Raw genomic sequence first — 22,851 nt, forward strand, 5'->3', positions numbered from 1 at the left:
AGAAAGGTTTGATGAGCCCATTTGCTATAAATCACATATCTATCAAACACCGATAGGTTTGTGACCCTATACCTAAGTCCTTCCAAGAGACTATTTTCTATTGTCAAAATAACTAAATAAATATGCAATTCTTCTTTACACTGTTTATCATATTTTTAATGAACATTTCACCTCACCTCATATGTATGAGGTGGAAACTTCAGCTCCAAGTGTCGTTACACATGTTAGGTTTTAGGACTCACTATAACCTACATTGCTTGGGTATGTGTAGAGTTCTTCCATTGAATAAGTCCAATAGCCTTCTCTGTGTACCTTCCGCCACCTGGTTTGTCTGTCACAGAATCCTTTTTGAGCTTTTTCTACTGGAAAAGTTACAATTTTTTTGAAACAAAAGATAACAAAGAATCTGCTACACTTAAAGGTATAAACTTTTTTCAAAAGTCCAAATTACCAACTATTAATGAATTTCCCCAACAAGTGAAGAAGAAAGTTCAGTGTCGATCTACATTTCACCACAAAAGTGATGAGTAGCACCCCTCTTGAGGATTATCTCCCTTTTCCTTCTCTTCCTATTTACAAATAATAGAATAAATAAATGCGAAGGCATCCAAGTTGGCTTATGATATGAGGTAGCAGAGTTTGATGCATACATGCTCAAGCAGCCAATTTTCGTGCATACACAACGTACATTGGATCTGAGCGCCCAGGGTTAGGAGAAATATCTAGTGCCTGCAGATAGAATAATAATGCAGATAGAATTATAATGAAACTGACAGTGGATACATTTTGTAGACATATGGATCAATTACAATGTTGAAATCATAACCAAACTTACACATGGAACTTAGCATATCTGATAATTACTTGGAAAATCGAATAACTAAATGAGTTGAGCATCACATACAAATACCTCAAGTACGACAAAGATTAGTAGTTTATTTGAGGAACATAATGATCGAAAGATGCTTAAAGAATATTCTAGAAACATAAGTTTCCTAGTCATTATAACTAACCATCATTTGACGAGGAATGCTAGTATAACTCGATGTTCCCCAACCTCAAGAATAACCACTTTTGAGGTGTTTGAGGGGCACAAAAAGGTTCAAAATCATCCTACACCGTTTATCTAAACAAAAAACAACAGAGATATAAAATGCTCCAAATCCACCCCTAAATCAAGTATGGAGCGAAACTTAGGGGATTTGGAGATTTGAGTTCCAAATCTAATCAAATTTTGAAGACACCGACACAGACAGGATTTGGAGCACCTTTGGGTTCCTCGCACACCTCAAGGGATGGTTTCTGAGGAGTGGGTACACCAAGTCTGGTGCTCCCAAGGAAAAATGCTATCATTCCCTTATCTGACAAGGACATTCGATTGGAATATCAACTCAAACTCTAGCATAATTCATAGCAAAATGAATATGACACCCAGTCCTACATGAAAAGGGTAAGACCATGATCTCCACCCTTCTTGGACTGCCAGTGGCTTACCACATAAGTGATGTTTGTGATCTGTCAAAATATGCCATTGTTCGAGCAAGATTCAGATCATCTCCATTGTCAATGAAAGAGTCTCAACGGTCGAGATATTAAGGTACTACACATATCAAGGACTACATCGCATAGAATTAAACAATATAATCCCATCACCTTGAGTAGTAACCATACCTCAGGAGGATCAAAACCACCAGCATAATGGAAATAAGCACCAACAATCCAAACATGATCGACATCACCCGTGGAGGTCCATATGGAGATAGCCTTTGTCCAGAAGCAACGATTTGAGAAACTGAATAGAATTCATAAAATTAAATGTCGAAACAACAGCCCCGTACGCAGACAATACAAGCAAATTAGACCAAAAGCATGTCAACTTTGATTTCCTCATTGTCAGAAAAAGGAGATCTATGTAACATAAGATATGGTAAAGCTTCATAACAAACAAATTGTTCGAGATCAACAACTAAAATGTTAAACAAGATTTACCACAATGTTATGAAGCTGTAAGCATTTTATGGAATAGCATTAGATAGAGATAAAACAAAAAAAAAACAGGCATGCCGAGCATGAAATTTGAGATACAAAAACAAATACCATTGTGGGGGTTTTGGGCGTGAGCAAATTAACTGTACAGGACTCATTAATGGATATCTAGTTTCATTGCATTGAATTTTAACAACTGCAAATAAAACTATTCTCTAGTTATCTAACATAAGAATAGCAGCAAGAAAGCAAAATGGTTCCTACAAAATTTTGGCAGTTCTCAAGAACAACCCTTTCCAAGTTGCACTTTGACCACTTAAAGTATAGAATCTGGAATGTGAGAATCACCTCATTATTGCAAGACCACCTGGCTTAAGAACCCTTTGCATCTCCTTGAACACGTCAATTGGCTTGTTTAGGTAATCGACACTAACCTGAATCAAATACATGAGTTAAAAAGACCATTGACAGTCTTATCATTCACTACAACATTATTCAGGAGTATTTGTGGAAGCAATACCCATATAAAAGTCAGCACACTGAAAAGCAGAATAATAATATGCATGTTACACATTGTTCTACATGGCATAGAACAATACATGGTTTTCAGCAGGTTTAGGATATCAAACGAAAGTATCCATCCTTTAGTTTGATATATGTGCAGGTCTTTTTTTTCTAATATCGCTTCCCCTTTTATTTCCTCCACATGGTATCAGAGAAGAGACCAGATTACTTCCATTTGTTGTCTTCAGTTTTCAACAAACACACATTTGAACCGTGTTCAGTACATCGTGGCATACCAAGAATTGGAAATCCCAGCATCCTACTCAAATATATTAATTACCAATTTGCTAATTCGTTTCTTCTTCATTTGGTCTATCACTTTGCCTCATTTTCAGGATTTCTTGGGTTAGAATTTAGTGCTTAAGCGGAGATTTCATCCTTAGGGGAAAAAAAAAAAAAAAAAGAGAAAAGAATCACATGAAGGATTACTCAAAAAATTAGAATGCACCATAGCCACAATAAGATATACTCCCTGAACAATAAATTTGGGCTCCTTGAACATGACCTGCAGCTCAATGTAGCCCTTTCATATACACAAATCTAGTTATGACCATGACCAACTGTGTACCAAAGGAAAAACTGACCAGAGTATATATCCACAGTGCATGAGCTCCTCCATGGAGGAAATGACCAATATCATTAAGGATCATCACTTATCATATCCCTACTGAGATGGCCATGCTCTTATTGCACAATGACATGGCATTATTTGAAATAACTCAGAGGAGCCCACAAATCATCATGTAACTTTTATCAACTATAAAAGAACCTATCATCTGTGACATAGGAATATGCAAGATGTGCGAAAACTTTCATGTCATAGGCAGTATTACCGAGCTTGCCTACCGCGTTAGTAATTGCATCAAACGAATTGTCTCCAAAAGGAAGCTTTGGGTTGACATTCAAATCTTGCACAACATAATCAGTTAAAACCTGAAAGAAGCGAGAGATAATCAATAGTTTCTAAGATCAAAGCATCCTCTGTGAAGTAAAGAAAAGAAAATCAAGAAATTCAGGAAATAAATGTTCAGAACTACGAAATGATTCAAAATAAGCTCATTCAACAGATCAATAACTAGACATATAATGCCAATAATCATAAGATGCACATGAACCATTCAACATGTCCACAGGAATAATTTTTTCTTTCATGTATATAATACCAACTTGAGACCTGCATAATGCCATCTGTGACAGTTTAGACTTATCCTCAATTTGGAAGCAACTTCACACCACATACCATACTCAGTCACACAAATTGTGAATATGTTTCACCTTGCGTTTCAAGGTAAACATGGTCAATTTCCTCAAAAAAGAAAAAGGTAAACATGGTCAACGATAATGACCTTGCCACCAAGTCAACACAGTCTAACACCAGAAACAATTCAATTACAATATAGGCCTTACTGACTACTTTAGAAAATAGAAACTTTGTGCCATAGCCACCACCATATGCAACCTAAGTAGGGCATCGTAGAACATTAAAAAACACAGAAAATGATTTGACACTAGACTAAATTCCACAATGAAGATTTGAATAATCCTCAGTTCTCATTAATCCAACTAGACTACTTTTGCATGCATTCAAGAAGTATCAACATATCCATACACATCAGGCTAAAATGCCATCAAACTATTGCTAAGATGTATTTTGGTATTGTTTTAGTAAATGTAAATTGTTAATTAAATTGATGATAGGTTTGTCATATTATTGTACAGGGGCATTTAGATGCTCAGTATAACCCAGCCATTTGTCTATATGGCATTAATCCCTAATTCTAATGTGATGAGAATTCTGTCCAATTTCTCTAATTCTAACATCGTGTCAGATTGAGGCCTGAATCATAAACCCCAATCTGTTTGATTGTGTAACAAAAATAAGTCCAAACATACAAGTATTAGTTCATACTCCGTGGAGAATCAATCTTTGAGCATAGATAGAAGAAATCGAGATCTTTTCACGGCTCAAAACCCTATGTTTGAGATCATTTGTAACTAATGCAGCAAGCACTTTAGTGCTACTCTAATAGAACTGTAACAGTATTGTCGTGATCACTGGAGCAGTGCTGTAGACATCAATAACGCAGTATATGGAAATTGTGGAAATCACTGGGAGTATTCTGCACAAGTTTCTCGTACATATTTATATAACCATTCAAAATACTAAATTTATTTACATATCTTCTCTAATTCCTCCAATTCCATCAATATGCATGTCAGAGGTTTTTGAAGTAGAATCAAACAAAGTTTCAAATGCATCTAGGATTTAAAGAGGTTTCTCCCATTACTCTCAGATCTACAATTATGTATTGATTTTTAATCAGTTTTGGGATATCATTCAAGATCATTCCAGTGCCATGAGTTTTTTAACAGCAAAATCAATTCAGACCTAGGTCATAGTAGCTTAATGTCCCATGGATTTCTTTCTGAGGAGGCACCTAAACAAGTTTCCTCAAGCACTTTCAGGCCCTTCCTTGTCAAGAATACCTCATGCATTATCAATTTCTTTCACAGTCTATCTGGGTTCTTCACTCTGCTGCAACTAGTCATATGACAGGAAATATAGAATTGCTGTCCTTTTCAGTTTCTTTTGAACGAAGAATCTCTCTGTCTGCTAATGATTCTAACGTCAGTAGTAGCATAGTAGGCTCAGTTGACACTCATCCTTTTCAGAAGTCAAATGCAATGTTTGTTCCTCAGTGAAATATCAATGTGCTAGTTGTTTGTTAGTTAACAGATCAAATTTGTGATGTTTTCCTGATATAGGAAATCTCAACAAGGAAACTGATTAGTAATTGTTTTAATAAATTACTTTCTGGAGCATGTTAGTAGCAGTTCATCAGTTGCAGTATACCACTTCAGTCTCTCCACATTGGCAACTTTGGCATAAGCATCTAGGTCATCTTGGTTCTAATAGGCTCAAGAAGTAAAGTCGGCGATAATTCTTCTTCACATGCTTTCCCAAGAATTTCAATAATGAATTAGAATGCCATAAGTTTTAGTTAGCAAGTTGAAAGTAGAAGAATCTATTTGATCTCGTTCATTCTGATTCATGGGACTTCACCTGTTTTTATCCAAAATTGGCTTCCGATATTATGTTTATCTTTTCGGAGACTTCTTTAGTCATACTTCCTGAGAAACAAATCTGATGCCTTTGATGTGTGGGCCCTTTTCTTGTTTTATCCTCAGTTATACTTCCTGAGAAACAAATCTGATGTCTTTGATGTGTTTGTTACCTTCCACCAGATGATTCGAGCTGACTTAGGAGAGAACATTAAACTCATGACCAACTCCTAAGAAGTTCTAAGTTCTTTTAAGTCATAATGGTATCATCCACCAGCACGTATGTCCACATAACCTGAGATAAAATGAGTTTGCTGAATGTAAGAATCGACATATTATAGAGACCACTCATGCAGTACTTTAAAATCCAATGTTCCTAATATTTTACGGGCAAGTGTTGTTTTTGACTGCTGTTTATCTTATCAATAGAATTCAAAATTCTTGGTAATACTCTTCTATTGAGTGCCTGATCGGTTAGAAACCACATTATGTTTCTGGAAGTGCTTGCATTCAAATTTTAAGTAGTTTACAAAAATGAACTTAGTCTCGATTTCTTAAATATGTGCTTTTGAATATAGCACCACTCAAAAAGTTATCATTCTATGATCTGCAATTTGATAAATTATATAGTTCCAGACATGTGATCGACGTTCACCAATGAAATTGAAGGGGAAGTTCTATAGGACGACAATAAGACCAGCCGTACGTATGGGGTGGAATGTTGGGCGGTCAAGAAATAACATATCCATAGAACATGTAGCTGAGATGAGGAGATTGAGATGGATGAGTGACAAGACAAAAAAGGATGCAATTTTAAAAGAATATATTTGAGGGGACTTAGGGTTGGCTCTAATAGGCGGTAAGATGAGGGATAGTACACTCAAGTGGGCTAGCCATATGCGGCGTCGACCTATAACAATATCGGGTAGGAGGCAAAGTTCAAATAGAAGGCTCTAAAAGAGCAACGGAAGGCCCAAAAGAATATAGATGGAAATAGTGAGAAGAGATATGCTGACTTATGGTCTGACTGAGGGTATGGCCCTTGATAGAACACAATGACATAATAGGATTCATGTAGCCGACCCCAATTAGTTGGGATAAGGCTATGATGATGATCATGATGATGTATTTCCAAACATGTTTCTTTCTCTGAAGTAGCCTTTCACTTCAACAATTCAAAGGTTACAAACCTTAGTGATTCACTTATTTACCTCGGTTTCCCAAGTCGCTTCCACCTCATGTATCTACTTCTTATTCTAACCCTTCATAACCTATGCTAAACGTAATAACGCTAGCTTCCGGTGGCTCTCTCTCCAGATACTATATCGACTAGGTGAGAGATATGTACATAGGAGTGCTAACTAGTATGCGAACAACTAGTGGAAAGACAAGTGAGTTTTCAGTGATAATAGGTCTACACTAAGGGGCCAATGTTGAGCCCATACATCTTTATCTTAGTTATGGACTAGTTAACTAGACACCTACAAGATGACATATTGTGGTGTATGTTGATCTTCGATGACATAGTTCTAATCGACGAGACTGAAGCGGTGTCAACGCAAAGTTAGAACTTTGGAGGGATACTCTAGAATCTAAAGGTTTTAAAATTAACCGGACTAAGACAGAGCATATGAAATGCAAGTTTTATAATAATAGGAGTAGAGGTGAGGAAGTAAATAAAATTGACGACTAAGAAATATCAAAAATAACGCACTTTTGATATCATGGATCGATAATTCAGAAAAATAGAGACATTGAGGAAGATGTCGCACATAGAATTAGATATGGGTGGAGGAAGTGGAGATGTGCAATGTGATCGCTACATACAAATGAAGCTAAAGGGAAGTTCTAAAGGACTACTATGCAGCTGTGAGACCAGCTTTGCTTTATGGCGTAGTTAAGATGAGGATGTTGAAATGGATGAGTATGAATAGAATTTAAAATGAATACATTCGGAAAAACTTTGGGGGTAGCTTTAATAGGAGATAAGATGAGAGAAAGTAGACTTAGAGGAGTTGGCCAAGTGCATTGCAGACCCAATACAGCACCTGCTAAGAGGTGCGAGTTGGTTCAAGTGGAAAATCCAAAAAGAGCAAGGGGTAGACCCAAAAAGACGTGGTTTGAAGTAGTGAGAAAAGATATGGGGACTAATGGCCTCACTGAGGGTAGGTATGGCCCTTAATAGAGCAAAATAGCAGACCAAGATTCGTGTAGCCCCAAATAGTTGGAAAAAGGTTCAGATGATAATGTTCATTTTGGTTTTGAGTGTACACAGTGTTCCAAAAAACACCAGGTGACGCCTAGGAGGCAGACAAATAAGAAAATAATTGGAGAAGTCATAAGTGAATGAGAACTTAGATGGTCCATAATCCATTTTTCCATACAATGTTAGAACCATACAAGCATACACACAAGAGTTAGATAGTAAAAACTAGAACCTAGAAAATAAAAAAAAAAGTTAATATACAGTCTAAGACTCAACAGTCAACGCCAAGAGTCAAGTGTCTTCATTCTTAAGTCATCATCATCATCATCATCAAAAGGAGTAGGGTAAGCTTCATCATATGCATCAGATCTGAGGCCATCATCATCAGAGTCATCTCCCTCTTCAATATAATGCTCGTCCTCTTTTGTTTCTTCTGAATCTGCCTCTTCCTCCTCTTTTTCTACTCCCCTCTTACTCTATGCAGATAAGGCCCTAGGAGTCTTGGCTGCTCTACTTTGTGCCTCTTCACCTTTTTCTTTTTTTTTTGTACTTCCCTAAACTCAAATATTGTATAATTTCCTCCCTGGTAGTCTCAGGAACATTTTTACACGGGACAACATCCCTCTTAATACCGACAAGGTGTTTTTTAAACCGGTAAATGCCTCCATTAGTATCCTTTCCACAATAATTACATTTAATACGATTTTTGTCATTCGGATTCAGGTTATAACCATACTTTCAACTCGGATCATCACTTCTAGAAGAACCTGAAGAAGATATTTCCACATAACAACATTTTCACCATTTTTTTGTTCTTTTAAATTCAGAAGTTGTCAAATCTCATCTCGAATAGCTTCAGGAACCTTTACAAGAAGCAACATTCTCTTTAATACTAGCAAGATGTATCTTGAATCAGTTAATACCTCCACTGATATCTTTTTCACAAAAATTACACCGTATACATTTTTTATCATTTGGTTTTGAGTTATAACCATACTTCCAACCTGGATCACTTCTTCTAGAAGTAGCAGAAATAGACATATTCAAATGATAAGGATTTTGTTCCTATTTTTGTTTTACAGAACTCATATATTGCTTAATCTCTTCTCTGATAACTTCAAGAACATTTTTATGAAGGGCAACATTCCCCTTAATACCACCAAGATGTTTCTTAAAAGTTTATGCCCCATTTCGTATCTTTTTCACAAAAATTGCATCTAATGCCATTTTTGTCATTTGGATTCGGGTTATATCCATATTTCCAACCCGGATCTCCACTTCGACTAGATCCTGAAGAAGACATCTCAAAATAAAACAAGCAATCTAAAAAATCACACTTACTTTGATTGCTTCAACTCCAAACTCCCACCTATGAGATGTTTCTGGTGTTAAAATAATAAAAAACACCCTCTAATAGGATTATAAAACTCCAAAACTAAATCAAATCTACCCGGTTGATGTTTGGATTTGTTTTTCGTAACTTTGAGAAACACTTCGATCCAATGAAAGCCACAAAATTTAGCTTTCTTGAGGTTTCTTTGTCTCTAAAATGGATTCTTGTGGGTTTAGGTTTGAAATGAACCTAAAACCCATCCTTCAAACCCTTTATATTTAAAAAAAAAATCAATACAATGAAAATAACTAAAAAACTTTCCGCCCCTAGGAGGGGGACAGGCCCTGGGCGGCATCCCAAGGCTGGGCGCTGGGCACTCGCCTAGGTGGGTTCCGTACCGCCTAGGCGGCAGCTCAGGGACTACTGCCTAGTTTGGTCGCCTAGGCCTGAGTGCTGCGCCCAGGCCTTCTGGACCGCCTAGGCGTTGGGCAGACTGCTTTTTTGAACACTCGTTGTGTATTGTATTCTTATACTTTTTAAACTTTTTTTGCCGCATCAAAAGTGACACCCACGTTGGCACCATATCGAGCCGCATAGCATATCAAGTCTGCATCCTGCATTTGATAACCGTGGATTGTAGATACCCCAGCAAAAATTTAATGTTCAATTATCTACATCTCATGGGAACCAGTTATCAATCCAGTTCCATACCTACAGATAGTTGGTGGACTATAATAGCACACTACTACCAGACCAGATATCAATTATGCAATACCTTCTATTAACCAAATTTTCAAGCGCCTCACTCAAATATGGTTGTTATTCATCACATCATTCAACATATACGGTCAACACTTAATCATGGTATCTTCTTTTCTGCATCCTCTAATCTTTGGCCTCTTGCATTTGCTAACTCAGACTGAGCCAGCAGTCCATACTCCATACACACGGAGATGAAATACAGGGTGTTGTATTTTTCATGGTCATTCATTTGTCTCTCGACACTGTAAGAAACAACATGTGGCTCCAAATCAATCGCAAAACAGGGTATTGTACTAATGTAGATCAAATTCATTGGATTAGCATGCTTCCCATTAATATAGGTGACCCTCCTTTATCGCCTTTGCCTCTCCACGGGGATAATAGCAGCTGCAATTAAGAAGGCCACCAAACTTCTATTTCATTATCATACCAAGCATATTGAGGTTGATTTTCATTTCATTCAGAAAGATTTGCCCATGGCCTTCTTTCTTTCCCTTATATTTCTTCTAGGAATCAACTTGCTGACCTATTCACCAAACCTCACGTTTGAAAAAACTGTCGGTTATTTCTTGTAATGCACAATTTCTCTTTGGGTGGTGGTGGGGAGAATGAATTTATGGATATTAATCTTGTATTGGACTCTATGCAATTTGTTACTTAGCTTAGCATAATTTTGTTGTATTATTGCACAACGGTATACATATGCTATGCACAACCCAGCCATCTGTATATATGACACTAAACCCAAAGTTTAACTAACAAAAGTTCCATCCAAGTTTCTATAATTCTAACAACTACAATTACAGTATGTGCATCTGCAGTAAGTTTTGTCCTTATATCAAGGCATATAACAGCTCGCTAATGTTAATAGATCATTTACCAAATAGATTCTTTGGTGCCAGGAGCTTCATCTTTCCTTACTTTAATATTGTTATTGTAATTTAAGAGTTTCAATCTTGCACACCAAAAAGTAAAATTTCTTAAATTGATAATAAAAACACAAAAAAGAAGAGAGCTTTTGGGCGATGATTACGTGTAATAGTAAGACAACCCAGTTTGCTCACGAAAGAACAAGGATTCAAACCCTTGAAATTTGCCCCAAAAACAAACAATCTAACTTACCCTTTTTTGTCAATGGGGCTTTGACCCAATGATAGACGCAACTTTTTCTGTAAGGAATGTAAACGGTTTGAACCCTTGAATTTGATCCCACAAACCAAACTTGCAAAGTATATGGACTGTAACTTTATTAACAATAAGAGTACAGACGAGGAAGTAGTTAAGATTAATGGCCAAGAAATACCAAAAAGAACGTATTTTCGATATCTCGGGTAGATAATCCGAGAAAATAGAGAGATTGAGGAAGATGTCGCACATAGAGTTAGAGCTGGGTGGATGAAATAGAGATGTCCAACTGGAGTTTTATGTGATCGCCACATACCAATGAAGCTAAAGGGGAAGTTCTATAGGACAGCTATGAGACCAGCTTTGCTTTATAGGGCGAAACGTTGGGTAGTCAATAAAGAACATACCCATAGGATGAGTGTAATTGATATAAGGAAGTTGAGATGGATGAGTGGCAAGAAAAGAAGGGATAGAATTTGAAATGACTACATTTAGGAGAACTTAAGTGTAATTCCAATAGGTGATAAGATGAGATAAAATAGATTTAAGTGGATTGGCCATGTGCAGTGCAAACCCAATATAGCAACTGTTAAGCAATGTGAGTTCCTTCAGGTGGAAAGCTCAAAAAGGGCAAAGGTAGGTCCAAAAGGACATGGTTGGAAGTGGCGATAAAAGATATGGGAACATATGGCCTCACTAAGGGAATGGCCCTTGATAGAGCAAAATGGCAGACCAAAATTCGTGCAGCCGACTCAAATAGTTGGGGAAAGGCTTTGATGATGATAATGAAACCAAACTACACTAAGCTACCCCTTTAAGGGTTCGAATCCTTTAATTTGTCACAAAAGCAAACCAAGCTAACCATCCTTTTACAGATTTGGGCACCTCACTTGATGGTAAAGGAATTGATAATTGCAACACCACATACCAGTTTCAAATCACAAGCCGACCTACCCAGAAAAATAATAATAAATAAAAAACTAAAAAAATCAAAGTAGAAATGATGTATTACGAAGAATTCTATTCTTTCCTACTACAGCATCAAGTTGCATTTATGAGAAATACATGCATATATAATAGAATATTGTTGAAATGATGCAAAGTAATTCTATAATGTTAATTTTGTGAATCATAGTACAAACTTCCTTGACTACTAACTCTAAACAAACTTAACGAGAGGCCAATACCGGATTGCGCTGAAGCTCTTCTTCATTCATACCTAAACCAACAATTTTATCTTGCTTATATCCTTTTGGGTAATGGCTAACCTGAAAATTCAAAGCAAGATAAGTTAAACAAAGCAAGGCAATCCCAATAAAGAATATGGAGGAGAACCTATGCAAGCACTTTACCCAGCTACTGCATAAATCCAACAGGCATACTCCTGGAGAGTTACTTGGGGGGAAAACAGCTGAGTAAAACTTAGTCAGTGCGGCAATGGCAGGATCATCGATATGTGTAACGAAGCGAGGAGTTGAATAGAACAATGAATCTGAAGATCTACAAGAAGACTTTCCATCACATTTTAAAACTACTGATTCATTATGATTACAGTAGACTTCAAAAAAACAGAGTATTTACTTGATTAAAATCCTTTTTCAGAACTACTAATCTGGTGATAAAAGGAAGATTTCCAGTTACATTTTTTAAAAAAAATAACATTCTAGTTATTTTACAATGACAGCGACTTTTCAGAAGTAGAAGATTTACATGACTCAAATCCGCTTTCAAAGTACCAAAATAGTATGTCGTGTAAAGCAATCAAGTAGATGGGGATAGCTTCAGGGTAGCGCATGAGGAGAAACTTAGTAATTCATTTTCTCTATATGCATCACAGAATCTCCATCCTATCTGAACATAAACAAGGAGTATCATAGTAAACATGAAGAAATAATACCAAATGCCTTTAAAGACCACAAATGTTCGTCATGAGGCTGCACTACACATTAACTCCAACAAGACATACATAAGAATAAACAGAAAATTTAAGAACTCCAAATGTTAAGGGAACTTTGAAAGTTAACATCGCTGGCCATGTAGTGTAAAGCACATACTCATCAAACCGCTGAAAATCCTCCTCTTTGAAGGGAAACTTTTCTGGCCACTCCACATTCTTCAATACCTTTTGACAGTGATGGCATAAAATATTATGAACAAGAAAGTACAACACCTTTCATCAAAATAGAAAGCAAAGACACTTAGCTATCCAATACCCCCAAAATGCAGTAACCAAGTTGGCATTCATGCATAAAAGAGAGAACAATATAGAAAACAAATTTTTGATATATCAGTGTTCAAAGACTCGCCTAGCGCCAGGTACTCGGCCTTGGCCGAGTCCACCCACCGACCAACCCACCCACACACACACACACATCGAAGCCTTTTTCCAACTAATTGGATCAGCTATACAAGTCCCGGTTCGCCATCTGCTCTATTAAGGGCCATATCCTCAGTGAGGTCATAAGTCACACACACACATATATATATCATCCAAGCCTTTTTCCAACTAATTGGGTCAGGCACACAAATCCCGGTTCGCCATCTGCTCTATTAAGAGCCATACCCTCAGTGAGGTCATAAGTCCCCGTATCTTTTCTCACTACTTTCAACCATATCCTTTTGGGCCTACCTCTTGCCCTTTTTGAGCCTTCCACTTGAAATAACTCGCACCTCCTAATAGGTATTGTACTATGTCTATACCACACATGGCCATCCCACCTAAGTCTATTATCTCTCATCTTATCGTCAATTAGTGCCACACCCAAATTCTCCTGAATTTAATCATTTTGAATTCTATTCCTTCTTGTCTTCCCACTCATCCATCTCAACATCTTCATCTCAGCTACATTCATTCTATGGGTAAGTTGCTTCTTGATCACCCAACATTCTACCCCGTAAAATAAAGTTGGTCTCACAGCTGTCCTATAGAACTTGCCCTTCAGCTTCATTGGTGTGCAATGAACATATAAAATTCCAACTGCACATCTCCACTTCGCCCACCCAGCTCTAATTCTATGTGAGATATCTACCGCAATCTCTCCATTTTCTTGAATTATCGACCCAAGATATCAAAAGTGTGCTCTTTTTGATATGTTTTAGTCGTCAATCTTAACTACCTTCTCGTCTATACTCTTATTATTATTAAACTTGCATTCTATATACTTTGCCTTAGTCCAGTTAATTTTAAAACATTTAGATTCTAGAGCAAACCTCCAAAGTTCTAACTTTGAGTTGATGTCATTTCGAGTCTTATCGATCAAAACTATGTCATCCACAAACAACATACACCATGGTACCTCATCTTGTAGGTACCAAGTTAAGTCATCCATAACTAAGACAACGAGGGTATGGGCTCAATGCTAACCCCTGATATAGACCTGTTGTCACTAAAAACTCACACGTCTCGCCACTAGTTGTTTATACACTAGTTAGCGCGCCCTCGTATATATATCTCACCAAGTCGATGTAATGTCTTAAGACTTCGTTCTTCTCAAACACCCACCAAACCAAATCTCTAGGTATTCTATCATAACCATCTCTAGATCAATAATGACCATGTAGAGATCTTTTTCCTTTGCCCTAAACTTCTCAATCAATTACCTAAGAAGGGAACTAGCCTCGGTTGTTGACCTCTCTGAAATAAAACCAATTTGGTTTGTTAATACACTCGTTTCATGCCTTAATCATTGCTCAATCACTCTCTACCACAACTTCATAGTGTTGCTCATAAGCTTGAACTTTCGATAGTTCGCACAATTTTGTATGTCTCCTATGTTCTTGCAAATAGGCACCACAATACTTTTCCTCCATTTGTCTGCCATTTTCTTTACTCTCAACACCTGGTTGAACAACTTGGTCAGTCGTCAATGCCAATCTCCCCCATGCATTTTTAAACCTCTATCGAAATATCATCCGGTCCTAAAGCCTTTCCTATCTTCATCCTCTTCGAAGCTTCTTTCACTTCCAATATTCTAATCCAGCGAATGTATCTATAATCTCTACCCACCCTCACTTATGCTAACGGTTCCTTCAACACCAAGGGAAGGAAATCCTTGACCACGTTTCTCCCTCTCTCTAAAAGTAATGTCTCACTCTCTGTCCCTAACACATGCCTCTTTCTCTCTCTCTCCCCCTCACCCACCCACCGCATTTCACTCTCCCCCCCACCCACTACACCTCTCTATCTCTTCCTCGCTCTCTCTCACCGCATTTCTTTCTCTCCTACATTTCTCTCCCTCTATACTTCCATTTCTCCTTATGAGAGAGAAGTGGAAATAGGAGGTGGATCACCACCTCCTTTTAGACAAAGAAATGATAAATTAGGTAGATTTTTGCCTCTTTTAAAGAGAAAAAGAAGGGGGAGAGAGAGAGGGAGAGAAGAAGGGCGAGAGAGAAAGAGAGGAAGAGAAAGGGAGAAAGAGAGAGGGGGAGAAAGAGAGAGGGGGAGAGAGGAGAATGAAAAGGGGGGATATCACCACCCTTTGTGAGAGAGAGAGAAAGAGAGTATGTGTGTAGAGAGAGAGCCCCTGTCCAGTAGAGAGAGATGACGGGGGGTGGTCCCCCCATTTTAGAGAGAGGGACAGATATGAAATAAAGGGGGCAATCCCCCTTTTATGAAGTAGAAAAGTGGTACCGAGGTACTCGGTACAACTCAACTGGGCATAAGGTGGAGGTCCAAGTGGACTTGGCCGAGTGCAAAGGAATAAATAGAGTTCAGGATCAATGCTGCTTCCAACTCACCTGGGCATAAGGTGGAGGTCAAGTGACTTGACCGAGTCCAAGTGGACTTGGCCGAGTGCAAAGGAATAAATAGAGTTCAGGATCAATGCTGCTTCCAACATGCACTCCATGCAAGTTTCAAATGTACCAAATCCAGGTATACATTTCATACAAATATGAACATCTTTAGATGCATCTATACTTAACTGCCCGATGCCTGTCGATGTAAATTACATGAACGATGTTTTCTAGCGAATGATGCATCTCTATCCTTTGGCGTTGCTTGCAATGTGAAAATTTATGTGTTCAAACTTAAAGAAAAATCTCAAATACTCAAAATACTAAAGTTTTAACAGATGAAAACACTAAAAGAAACCAAGTAACTAAATATACAGAGTCAGAAATATGAAATACTAAAAATAGAGAGTGGAAGCAATATTACCCCGAAGCCTATGCCCTATTAAAGAGCAACAAAGCTAATAATCATATTTCATCACAGGATTTAGAAACTATTTAACGGCAGTATTTGCAGGGTAAGTTCAGTAACAAAAATTCACATTGGGACTCATTCAATTCAGTATAACAAGCCAAAACACCCACAAAAACAATCCATCCACTTGAACAAAAAGAGTCCCAAAGCCCTGAATTCATACAACACTATCCAAAATGTGATCAATTCAAACAAAGAGGAGGAGTAAAACGCAAAGAGATACATTGACTACCTCATTGATGGGAGACTTGGGCCTAGCAAAAGCTGAGAAAAGGTTGCCCTGAGCTGCCATGGCGAGAGCCTGCCAGAATGAACCTCTCACGATAAATCCACGAGAAATTCGAAAGGTTTTAGAGAGAGAAGGGGAACCACACCGAAAGCTGCTTCTGCAACAACTCTCTAGCCAATGTCTTCCACCATTAAGAGAAAGAAGACGGTGGTTATTGTTGAACGTGGTGAGAAGCTTCGTGTTGCAGGCATTTGAATGCAGCAGCATGGCGGGCAGGGCAACAAAGGACAGAGAGAGAAAGAGTGCTTGTAGCGCGTAGAGGTGGGTGGATCATCAGTTCCTTGGAACCACACATTTTAATGGAGGGAACCCAAGAGAGAGGAAGTGCCACGCTTTCCTGTTTTATGTGACGGGGACAGAGAGAACCTGCTTACTTCCTGGTCAGAGAAAAACCATGAAAAAAATTCGATTGATTAGGAGGGAGAGAGAGAGTCATGTGAGAACCAACGAGCCTCATGGCTCCATTCTCACAAACTGGGTAGCTTCGACCCGGATCGAAAAAATTATTATTCTAGACCGGATCAAAAATCAAAATCTCAATATATATTTCATCTAATGGGACCGTTCCCCTCATTAAATATATACATGTATTATTTAAAGAAAAAAGTTATATAAGGATGCAACCTTGTAATGTAGAACTACGGATGCACCTCAAAAATCTATCGAAAAAGGTAGTTTTAATGTTGAAAAACCCTTTGATTGATCATCTCAACATCCAGATGTATGACCAAGAAAAATAAAAAGATTTTACGTCTCAAAAATAGTGCATTTTACAACATATTATCTACACCGTCCATTTTCAAGAATTTCATATGATTATAGATCTACTCGATTTTAACCATTTTTTGGGTTTAAAATTTATAATTAGATATGAAAATAAATTTTGAGATAATTCTAAGAACATTTTACATCAAAATTATATACCATGACAAATTTTGAAGGTGTACCTTACCTCTACAGCTAGGGATGCATTTGTATGCCAACTGCACCCTTATTTAAAGGGTGTAGTTTGTATAGAGCCGAGGCTCTAAACAATTAAAGTAGAGCGCACCTTTAAATAGTATCGAGAAAATGGTTTCAATACTGGAAATCTTTGTGATAGCCTTAAAATACATTTTTATCTCTAAAAATAAAATTCCAAGCTTAAAAAATAGTGTAGATCGAGCAGATTTATGAAAATCTTGAAAACAATCAAAGTAGAGAGCATCCTTAAATAGTGTCAAAAAAAGTGGTTTCAATTCTGCAAATCTTTGTAATAGCCTTAAAATACATTTTTATCTCTAATTATAAAATTTCAAGCTTAAAAAATAGTGTAGATCGAGCAGATCTATGAAAATCTTGAACATTGACGGTTCAAAAATATCTTACAAACTGCAATATTTCCAAAACTTGAAATCTATGTTTTTCTCATGTCCATGCATCTTGATGTCGAGATGATCAATTTGAGGATATTTGGGCAACAAAACAACCTCTTCTAATGACATTTTTCAGGTGGGCTTTAATTTGATTTGTTAGAGCCTCTGCTCTATATGTTTTCCATTATTTAAAAGGTGTGGTTTGTATAGAGCCGAGGCTCTAAACAATCCAAGTAGAGCACACCTTCAAATAATATTGAGAAATGTAGTTTCAATATTGGAAATCTTTGTGATAGCCTTAAAATATATTTTCATCTCAAATTATAAAATTTAAAGCTTCAAAAATAGAGTAGATCGAGTAGATCTTTGAAAACTTGAAAATTGATGGTCCAAAAATGCATTACTAGATGCACTATTTCCAAAACTGAAAATCTATTTTTTTTCTCATGTCCATGCATCTTGATATTGAGGTGATCAATTTGACAATATTTGAGCATCAAAACAACCTATTCTAGTGAAATTTATGAGCCGTGCTCTAATTTGATTGTTTAGGGGCTCGGCTCTATATAAACTTTTCTTTATTTAAATTTTATAACAAAAATATATAGTTATATTTATTTAAAGGAAAATGGTTTGATAGGGTGGCAGCTCTATCAAAATAAGTAAAACCTCACCTCATAACTCATCGAAAATTACAATTCAAGCATTGGAAAACCTTTGCGTTGATCATCTCGGCTTGAACATTATGGTTGAGAAAGAAAATTAGGATTTCAAGCTCTAATAATAATGTATATTGTAAAAAATTATCTAGACCGTTTATTTTGCTTGAAAAGTAAATATTCAAAGATCTGCAAGATCTATACCATTTTTTGAGTTTCAAAAATTATTGCCAGCGTTGTAAATTGATTTTAGAGCCATCATAGAGATTTCTATTGCCGAAAATGCTTTTTGAACGAGGATTTGAGGTAAGGCTTTATTTTGTTTTTATAAAGCTTGGGCCTTATAGAAATTCTCTCCTTATTTAAATATTATTTGAATATTAAATACTATTTAAACATTAACATTATTCGGGTCGTGTTAGGGTTGGGTCTACATGGATTAGGACCTGAATAGTGTTTAGATCCAACATTTGGAGATCCAATTTTTTTGGAACCATACCCAGGTCTACCCATTAGATCCCAGGTTAGATCCGGCTCCAGGTTCATTGCCGCCCCTAAGTCAGGAAGGAGTCTATTACTCTGAGGACAAAGTTATGGTGAGTTTACTTACTTATCTATTATTATGAGTCCTCCCTCCAAAATATATGCTAGAGATGGAATTTGAATCCAAAAATTTCAAGGTCCATAATTTCAACAGTAGGTACTATGAATATGAAAGATTAGATAGGAAAAAAATTATTATTTTTGGATAGGTTTACATAAGGTATACACTTTAAATAATCAATTTGAGACACACTTTCAAACTCCGTTGCACTTTTGGTGCCGGAAACCTGGATACGACCAAAATCTATTTCCACATCTAATTATAAGAAGTTAAAGTTCCTAATATTATCCAAAATTAGATCAAGCAAATACATAAACAATTGAAAGTCTTAAAAATGGAGTATTCAAAGAATATGTTACAAAATGAACTACTTTTTATGTCTTGAAATCCTTTTTTTTCTTATATCAATACAAAATTGATTATGGGTTTTTCAGTATCAGAACGACCTTTTCCATCAAATTTTCTAAGTGCACCTTACTTCTAAAGTATAAGCTTAGACACCTTATATAAAATATTTTCATGTTTAATACCATCTCATTTGTTTTTTTGATGGGGCCGCAATTTTATGCCATCCATCTTTAAGATGGACGTGTGATGCATTGGGGTGACGCAACTGTGGAACAATGCCCCTCGATACATGAAACACCTTTCGTTCTATTAATGTGCCAAACGTCGTCGAAATCTATTCCTCCTAGGAAATTCATATATATATTTTTGGAAATTAATGTAGTTTCAAAATAGCTCAAATGAAAATAACAGGCTGGACCGCATTTCTACCATATGCGGCCCCAAGTTATAAACATCCATCTTTTGGTGGTCCATCTAAAAAACAATTGAAATTAATTGTTCAAATGTTTTCTTAATAGTATTCTTATTTTTAATTTTTAAAATTTATTTATTCTCTTTCATATTCCTGATCTTCATGTTAGAGATTACAAGTCCTTAAAAATTAAGTTAAAAAATCCACCTCAAAAATAGATTTTCAAGAGGTGGCTCATTTCTATATGGACCCATAGAAACTGTGCCTTTTTATTTTTATTTTGGTATTATTTACAAAGAGACCATTTATCTTTTGTATATGGAGGTCACAATCATTCTTACTCATTAGATGTCAAATTGGATGGCTTGGGGTGAGTCACAAAGTCCAATAATTTTTATCTGGAGCTTTGTATCTATTCAATAACACTCTTACAATCACCCATTTTAAAATTTAAGGGACATGAATGATTATGATCTCTATGTACAAAAGATAAACAATTATTTTTTTAGACATTCCCTATCATTTTGATAATGGGCTAGGGCCTTGACGGTAGTACCAACGAGCCTTATGATGAAGTCTCTGACTCCATTCTCACCAAAGGGTAAGGGCTCAAATCCTTTTCTCTTTTCTTTTTTCTTTTTTATCCTTATTATTTTTATGGAGATTGTATACTTTTTTCCTCTTTTTTTTTTTATCCTTATTATTTTTATGGAGATTGTATATTATAAAAATATTCACGTTTGATACAAGGAGGCGATGATTATTCTTAGCCATTGGATGTGATATCCGATAGATTAAAGCGTGTCACAACATTCAAAATAATCTTTTCTTTTTTCCTTTTTTTTTTTTATCCTTACTATTTTTATGGAATTGTATACTTTTTTCCTTTTTTTTTATCCTTATTATTTTTATGGAGATTGTATATTATAAGACTATTCACCCTTGATACAAGGAGGCCATGATTATTCTTAGCCATTGAATGTGATATCTGATGGATTAAAGTGCATCACAACATTAAAAAAAAATTGTTTTAGTCTTTGTGCCCAATCATTGATATAACCCCAGTAGTGATTATTTCTTTCTTGTACGAAAAATAAATGACCTTGTTATAAACCTTTATATTTTTATATGCTCCTTTTTTCTTCTTTTTTTATCCTTATTATTTTTATGGAGATTTTATATTATAAGACCATTCACCCTTGATACAAGGAGGCCATGATTATTTTTAGCCATTGGATGTTATATCCGATAGATTAAAGTGTGTCACAATATTTTAAAAAATTATTTTAGACTTTGTGCCCAATCATTGATGTAACCCCAATAGTGATTATTTCTTTCTTGTATAAAAAATAAATGGCCTTATTATATACCTTTCTATTTTTATATGCCCCTTGAACTACCTTGACTTTATCAATTCCATGGTTTGGCTCTAAAGATGTAATCTTCTCTTCTTTGTTTCTTCCTTATATGTGGCTTATGATTGGGCGAGCTGATTCTCGTTCTTCATAAGGTCTCAATTCAACTTTAGCTTGGAATGCAGTAACTTGAGGTTTCACCTGTTCTTCATGTTGGTACCAATTTAAAAATGGTAATAATACCCCAAAAATAATACAATAAAATGATATCAATGATCAACTTACTTGAATTTGTCCTTAAATCACATGAAAGACTTAAAGTTTCATATCAAATCCTATAAACTGAGCCATCTGGTAATAAGCAAACTTGAGAGTTCCCTTTTTGGTGAATCTCATTTACTATGCATATCTTTTCCATCTTTCTCTACCTCTTTTATGAGGGGTTATTTTCATTTTTTTAGAGAGCATATCACTTTGTAACTCTCACATTCATGGTCTATAGGAGATGAGATCCAAGTGTGACTCATTTCTTTAACTCGCTTAAGTACAACTACCTAGGATTATCAAGTAGTCACCAAACTGTTAATCCTATGTAAATTTGTCATTAGTCCACTAACGACCCATATAATAGGATATCATCTAAACATTCCTACAAATTGATAAAAAATATTCAGGAATTAAATAATTTTTGTATATATATAACAATGGAAAAATAATTTTCACAAAGAATCCAAATATACCATTGGGTTTTCCTAATGGTGACACTGGGTTTTCCCTCTATTGCCATATCATATTAAAGCTCAAAAATAGATTTAAATATATAGCATTAATGCATGTTATCCACATGTACTATAATATGGCTTTTATACTAGTATTAAAAATTTATCCAAAGAAAGGGCCTGATAGGCCACATTTTTCAACCGTTCATCCTTGCCCTAAAAGAGATGAAGGGGCTTGCCCTGTTCATGAATTTTTATAGGGCAACAAAGGCCAGGGAATGGTAGAACTGCAAGATTTGAACGAGGGGGTGGGGATATATTGTTTACAAATGCGAATTCAGAGGATTCTAAACAAAAAATCAGTACTAAAATTTCAGGTAATTGAAAAGGTAAGGTAGAGATTCATGGGGCCGGTAGAATTGCAATCTTGAGGCCAATCAACCCTGATAGACTGATTTTCATTTAGATTATATATAGAGTGAATTACAAAAGCCCATAACAATTTGAAAAAAAAAAAAAAAATGTAGAATAGATCTTGAAAGCCCATAAAGATTCGAAGTTTGAGCAATTGAAAGAATACAAATTTACAATGGGCTGAAATTTGTTTATATTTAGGAAAATATCTTCATATATTAATGTATTTAAGTTTTATATCTAAATAAACCTATGATTTCAAAATATATCCAAAAAGCATAAAGCCGCTTATTATATCTTTTAACTTATTGGACTAACTTTATCCACTTTAAACCATTTTTTTTAATCAAAACAAATTTTTAAAAGACATCTTTCTAAAAAATTTAAAAGATATGTTTTGAAATATTGAGTCTATTGAGATATGAAACCTAAAAAGAATAGGGTGTAT

The 22,851-nt window shown here is 36.0% G+C and overlaps 1 protein-coding gene across 14 annotated transcripts; it reads right to left on the reverse strand.

The window, feature by feature from the left end:
* Nucleotides 1–93: 93 nt before the first annotated feature.
* Nucleotides 94–16,920, reverse strand: LOC18432221 (S-adenosyl-L-methionine-dependent methyltransferases superfamily protein). 14 transcript variants are annotated; one of them, XR_016044793.1, is made up of 10 exons: nt 16,481–16,920; nt 13,094–13,161; nt 12,392–12,539; nt 12,227–12,307; nt 3,397–3,483; nt 2,335–2,420; nt 1,672–1,792; nt 651–729; nt 452–569; nt 94–331 (listed from the first exon to the last, which is right to left on the reverse strand). XR_016044793.1 is itself a non-coding variant. In XM_011624328.3 (9 exons), the coding sequence occupies exons 1-8, from the start codon at nt 16,742–16,744 to the stop codon at nt 655–657; spliced, it is 930 nt and encodes a 309-aa protein (XP_011622630.1). In that variant the 5' UTR covers nt 16,745–16,920; the 3' UTR covers nt 94–331; nt 651–654. The 14 variants fall into 14 exon arrangements, 9 of the variants coding, with proteins under 9 accessions (XP_011622630.1, XP_011622629.1, XP_020521655.1 ...); XR_016044796.1 differs by having other exon boundaries at nt 3,384–3,483; XR_016044797.1 differs by lacking the exon at nt 452–569 and having other exon boundaries at nt 3,384–3,483.
* Nucleotides 16,921–22,851: the final 5,931 nt, after the last annotated feature.

This window comes from Amborella trichopoda, chromosome 11 (assembly GCF_054954075.1).
Source record: "Amborella trichopoda isolate Santa Cruz 75 chromosome 11, AtrichopodaSantaCruz75HAP2 v2.0, whole genome shotgun sequence".
Classification (NCBI taxonomy): domain Eukaryota; kingdom Viridiplantae; phylum Streptophyta; class Magnoliopsida; order Amborellales; family Amborellaceae; genus Amborella; species Amborella trichopoda.

Excerpts from the sequence above, each read along its gene's own strand:
- LOC18432221 (XM_011624328.3), bottom strand. The coding sequence starts at position 16,744 with ATGCTGCTGCATTCAAATGCCTGCAACACGAAGCTTCTCACCACGTTC. Across the intron at positions 13,162-16,480 it reads CCAAGTCTCCCATCAATGAG|GTATTGAAGAATGTGGAGTG; the intron begins GTAGTCAATGTA and ends CACTGTCAAAAG. Across the intron at positions 1,793-2,334 it reads GGTGGTCTTGCAATAATGAG|TTTCTCAAATCGTTGCTTCT; the intron begins GTGATTCTCACA and ends AATTCTATTCAG.